Source organism: Rutidosis leptorrhynchoides, chromosome 8 (genome assembly GCF_046630445.1).
Source record: "Rutidosis leptorrhynchoides isolate AG116_Rl617_1_P2 chromosome 8, CSIRO_AGI_Rlap_v1, whole genome shotgun sequence".
NCBI classification, from domain to species: domain Eukaryota; kingdom Viridiplantae; phylum Streptophyta; class Magnoliopsida; order Asterales; family Asteraceae; genus Rutidosis; species Rutidosis leptorrhynchoides.
In genome coordinates this window covers 23,039,180-23,044,816 of record NC_092340.1, presented here as the reverse complement: position 1 = coordinate 23,044,816, position 5,637 = coordinate 23,039,180, and the positions used below count along the sequence as shown (strand labels likewise).

At 33.9% G+C, this 5,637-nt stretch overlaps 1 protein-coding gene across 1 annotated transcript; it reads left to right on the top strand.

Moving 5' to 3' along the window:
• The first annotated feature begins 3,151 nt into the window (after positions 1 to 3,151).
• Positions 3,152 to 5,028, top strand: LOC139862504 (probable protein phosphatase 2C 25). The gene is made up of 4 exons (XM_071851116.1): positions 3,152 to 3,636; positions 3,872 to 4,210; positions 4,353 to 4,532; positions 4,633 to 5,028. Exons 1-4 carry the CDS (start codon positions 3,223 to 3,225, stop codon positions 4,795 to 4,797), a joined length of 1,098 nt encoding a protein of 365 aa, XP_071707217.1. The 5' UTR covers positions 3,152 to 3,222; the 3' UTR covers positions 4,798 to 5,028.
• The last annotated feature ends 609 nt before the right edge of the window (positions 5,029 to 5,637 follow it).

Genomic DNA, 5,637 nt, shown 5'->3' with positions numbered 1-5,637 from the left:
ATCTTCAAACATATCCAGCATAACAAGCTCCTCTCAAAACCCTAGCGTATAAGCCTACCTGCAGGGAGGAAGTGAGGGAGTTAGCACAAGGCTAAGTAAATGGCACAATCCTAACATGTATAAGCATATAGCATCAAGCTATCCAACACACAAGAAAGGTCTCAATAACAAGAGGATCGGCGGCCTGGCCGGGCCCTTAACTCCAATTGATCAGGCTGGAGTATACCGATAATTCCAATTACTGTCTCCTTCGTATAGTATCCAGATGCAGAGGGTGCATCATTCAACTATACTACGCGAATAGTAATTCCTGAACCATAAAGACTCATTCCTGCCTCTTGCCCAACTTACAAATTTGACATAACTACAAAACCATAACTGCCCCACATGTAAGCCAGTTGCCGCTACAAAACCCGCAATCGGCAATATCACTACCAGACTACTAACCCGTAGTCGGCATCCAGGGTGGCCACAACAAGTCACATAATAAAGCACATTATATCATATACTAATTATTCAGGTGAATAAGTCAAGGTAATAGTAGCATACCCGCTACTAAATACTTATAAACATTAGGATAGTCCCACTCACCTGGAAATACAAGAACTCGGTAGTCTTATTTCACTGAGCCTTCACCTTTTCCTTTATCACCTGAGAATATCATTTCTCTAATTGTAACTATTTCAATCAAATTACACATCAGAAGGAATAAACACATCAATACAGTAAATGAGTTAGAATAGCAGTTGACCCAAACATACAAACACTGTCACTCGAACGGGTGGGGTCTCACTCGTACGACTAACTAGCTCACTCGTACAGATGAATATCCTCACTCGTACGACTGAAAACCTACTCATACGAGTGACTTTAAAGTCCACTCGCACGATTTAGTAGCTTACACGCACGGTTGAGCAAGAACAGCAGCATAACTGCTATTCGAGCTTTTTCCACCTAACTTAAAGTTTGATTTAGTGTCTTAAAACCTTATCATTGACAAGTAAATCTCAAGTCGATTCCAACGATAGTTTACTCGTTGAAAACGGAGTTACGGTTTGAAAGTTGCACCCTTTTCAATTTTATCAAAAGCTGATCACTGCTCAACCGCGTGGCTGAGGCCTCACACGTACGGTTGAGCCCTCAACCGCGTGGTTAAGCCCTCAACCGCGTGGTTGAGCCCTCAAAAGTGTGCTCAACCGCGTGGTTGAGCTGTTAAAAGTGTGGGTGCTGAATATCAGTTCCAGCTCGCTGTTTTGACGTTTTTAGCACCCAAAACTCGATTTTTGCATATTTTGGTCGATCCAAAGGCTCAATAAAATCACATAACACATATATAAACTATTTCTAACATCAATCAAGCATAACAAACACATATAATCAAGAATCAAACTCAAAAATCATCAAAGCCCATTTTAACCCAAAACCCACTTTAAATCCACCAAATTCAATGATGTTTACCTTGTTTTGATCCTTGAAAACACTTGAATCTTATAAATGAAATCACAAGCTTTGATCTTGCACTTTTGATTTTATGAATTTGAGAAGCAATAGTTTGTTTAGGGTTTTTAAGTTACTAAAAGTGGAAAGGGAAGAACGTACTGAGCATATATATCAATTAGGGGTTTCTTCACTATGAGGAAACCTCTTCCGTCTAACACACGGGTATTTGTCAGTTATCTAAAACACAATGTACGTCATTAGGTGGCCCTAACGAGGTCCAATTCACATAACGAAACCTGTTCTGTGACCCTTGTCACAAAGCCCACATAACTGAACAACCAAATAATTATTAACCCATAATTATTAAAATCACTAATATTAATATTTTAATATTAACTAAGGGTAAAAAGTCATTTACCGATAGGCTCGATTCGAGGTTGTTACAATAATTATCTTTTATTTTAAAAATAATAAGTAACTATTAACGTACATTACATTAAAGCGTATTAAGGACAACTTAAATTTCGTTATCAAAATTCTGTAAATTAAAATGTCAATCATGTTGACCATCCTGGATTTTTGTCTATTTTGATAACAAGGCGGTGTAATTTTAAATTTTTAATCAAGCTATATTACTTTTTACTAGTGAAATGACTCGTGTAATCACGGGTTTATTTAAACAAAATAATTTAATGACATGTTTTAGGTATTAAGTGAATGTAAATGTTAAAATCATTTATTTTAATGACTCGTTCGACCTTAGAAACTTGTCGTTGTTTTTACAAATATATAGAGACATGTATTTTCGCATACACATATGTAACGTAATTAATCTCGCAAAGAGAATTCATATTTGAATATTAATAATATAATTATTATAATTATAATTATTATAATAAAAAATAAATAATAATTTTTAGAAAAATAAAATACAATTATTATATAAAAGTTGTACAATATGCTTTGAAATTTGTAAATGTTGGGTGATCTGTAGAAAATTGTACAATTTATGAGAGATTAGTATTTCCTTTTATAAAAGATTTCGTATTATTTTTTAATTAAATTAATATAAAATAATGACACCATCAAAGAGTTTTAAAAGTTGTACAATATGCGTTGAAATCTGTAAATGTTGGGTGATCTGTAGAAGATTATACAATTTATGAGATATTAATATTTTCTTTTATAAAAGATTTCGTATTATTTTTTTAATTAAATTAATATAAAATAATGACATCATCAAAGAGTTTTAAAAAAATTTTCTTTTTTATTTTGAATTACTTTTATGCTAAGAAAATATTTATTTATGTCATTATCATTTTAGAGATTTAATAGAAACTATAGATGTTAGTCGTGAAGTCGTGTTCGGCAAAGTTATTGTTTAATATCGTTGTACTTATTAGCTTTTGTTTTTAGTTTTATTTTAATTCTAATTAATAATTAATAATAATAAAGTTATTGCCTTAAAAAAAAAATAAGAAAAAAAAAGTCAACCATGCTAACTATTTCGGCTCAAGCACATGTAAATCGCGTGAGTGAATAACCAACAAAATCCGCCAATAACCTTGCCTTTGAACCGTTATCATTAATAAATATCGCTTTCTATGACTTCGTCTATTATTATGTCTCTATATAATCTTCTGTATCTATATACCGTTTCTATTATATATATACCTATGATAAGTAAGCAAACACCAAAAATTCAAATCATCTTAAATCAAACTAGTTTCCTAATCTCATCCGTCGCCGGAACTCAAAAAGAAAAGGAAAAAACACGATAACATGTCCGGTGTCGTTGCTTTAACAAACTCGCCGGTGTTTTTATCATCACCGATGTTTCGTCAACCAATGATTTCTCCATCGTCATCATCATCGTTATCTCTGCAACGCACGTCATCAACACCGTCATCTCCATCCTCGTCACAGCTTCATCATAAGCATTCAAATGGATTTCAAGAAGGACAGTTGATAAATTGCGATTCGAGTTCGGTTATATTAAAGAGAAAGAGACCGGCTAGGATTCAGATTCCGTTTTCACCTTTCAATTTTGTGGATGACGTTAAGACGCCGGTTGATGACGTGGCAGAGATCGATGAGGAAGGGGAGGCGTATTCGGTTTATTGTAAAAGAGGAAGACACGGTGCAATGGAAGATCGTTACTCGGCAGTTGTTGGTCTCCAAGGAGACTCAAAACAGGTAAAATTATTAATTAATTAATGAATAATATGCTAATGCAAATCAGTTTAAAACGGTGATGTATAAGCTAATAGACAACGTAAGTGAAAGTACATAAAAAAAAAAAAAAAAAAAAAACTTTATTTGTTTGAGTGTGACAATACAATGCCTCATTTGAGTGTATACATAAGAGCAGTTTTTTGATGCATCAAATTAAATAAGATTGATAAAAACATTATTTTTTAAATTGTAACAGGCTTTATTTGGAGTTTTTGATGGACATGGAGGTGCAAAGGCTGTGAAATTTGCAGCGAAAAATTTGAGTAATAACATAATGTCTCAAGTAGCAAACAAATGTGAAGATGAAATTGTGGATGCTATTAGAGAAGGATATTTAGTTACAAATTCAGAGTTTATTAAAGAAGATGTTAGTGGTGGTGCTTGTAGTGTGACCGCATTGATTCGGAAGGGTAACCTTATAGTATCTAACGCAGGTGATTGTCGTGCGGTTATGAGCCGAGGTGGAACAGCTGAAGCTCTAACTGTTGATCATAAACCTTCTAGAAAAGACGAAAAAGACAGAATCGAAAACTTGGTAAGCAACGTTACTTAAATTATGAAAAAGTCTAATTAGGAATAAAACATGTTTTAAAATGTGGTTTTGAGAAAAGAAAATTTGGTGAAGTGGTATAGAATTGGATTTAATCTTAATTGTTTTAAAATTTGGTAATTTGTAGGGTGGATATGTTGATTGTCGAAATGGTGTATGGCGAATACAAGGTTCACTTGCGGTATCTAGAGCTATAGGAGATAAGGATCTTACAAAATGGGTGATTGCTGAACCCGAAACTAGAATCATCAAAATTAGACCTGAATGCGAGTTCTTGATTCTTGCTTCTGATGGGATTTGGGATAAGGTAAATGCGCGCTTTCCTATTTCAGAACTTGATTGAAACCGATGGATCACATTTTTACACCCATGTTACTAATTTGGTATATACTGATGTATCGTTTCAGGTTAGTAATCAAGAAGCAATCGACATTGTTCGTCCCTATTGCGTAGGAATCAAGAAACCAGATCTTACTTCCGCTTGTAAGAAGCTCGTTGGCTTATCGACAACACGAGGGTCTTATGATGACATTAGTGTTATGGTCATCCGACTACTTGATTTTTCGGCCTAATCATTTAACATTAACTAAATCTAACTCTTGAGATAGTAATTGAATACCAAATTATTCTTTAGACTCAATTATAGTTGTTTGGTGGCTACGGAAAAGTTAAAAACAGTTACAGGATAAATCGATTATGTCGCGTATGTATAATATAAATACTAGCCATTTTCAATAGCTTGGAATATTTTTATTCATTTACCCACATTGTCATTGTTGATCCTACTCACTCAAATTGTAATATATGTAATCTCTTATTTGATGGGATCCATTTGATGAAATCAGCAAATTTTGATAAGCTGCTTTGATGCTTTGTGTTGACCAATTAAATTAATCTACACAATTGTACCAAGTGATACCAATAAGTGAGGCTTGATAGTTTTGTGCAATATAATTAGAGAATATGTCAAAAAGTGTGTAGCTCGCTGCTTTTAAGTCCAAAAGTAATTTGTTCTTGATTCGTCTTATATCACGGTGTACGTACCTGGTCAACCGGATAATGCCGGCCACTCTATTCTAAAATAACGATTCACCGGTTTTTAAGTTTTGCCCCATTGACTTTATCTAAACCGAAATAATTATTTAATTATACTCTTTGCGGTACAGATAAAAAAACAGTTAATATATGTTAAGATCGTATCCCACGGTGTGGGTAGTGATGTGGCACCCAAATCGCCCAAAAAGTGAGGTTACGATGTGTGGATTTGGGCCTGTGCGAGGGCGTGGGTAAAGATCTCACAGCGTGCCTCTTCTTTGATTGAGCAAAGAAAAATTATTTGCTTTTTATTCACTTTTTATCAATTTTTAAATTTTTTATTTTACCACATCATCACAATATTTCTCTCACACTAA

Coding starts and splice junctions, on each gene's coding strand:
- LOC139862504 (XM_071851116.1), top strand. CDS start 3,223: ATGTCCGGTGTCGTTGCTTTAACAAACTCGCCGGTGTTTTTATCATCA. Junction 3,637..3,871: donor TCCAAGGAGACTCAAAACAG/GTAAAATTATTA, acceptor AAATTGTAACAG/GCTTTATTTGGAGTTTTTGA. Junction 4,211..4,352: donor AAGACAGAATCGAAAACTTG/GTAAGCAACGTT, acceptor GGTAATTTGTAG/GGTGGATATGTTGATTGTCG.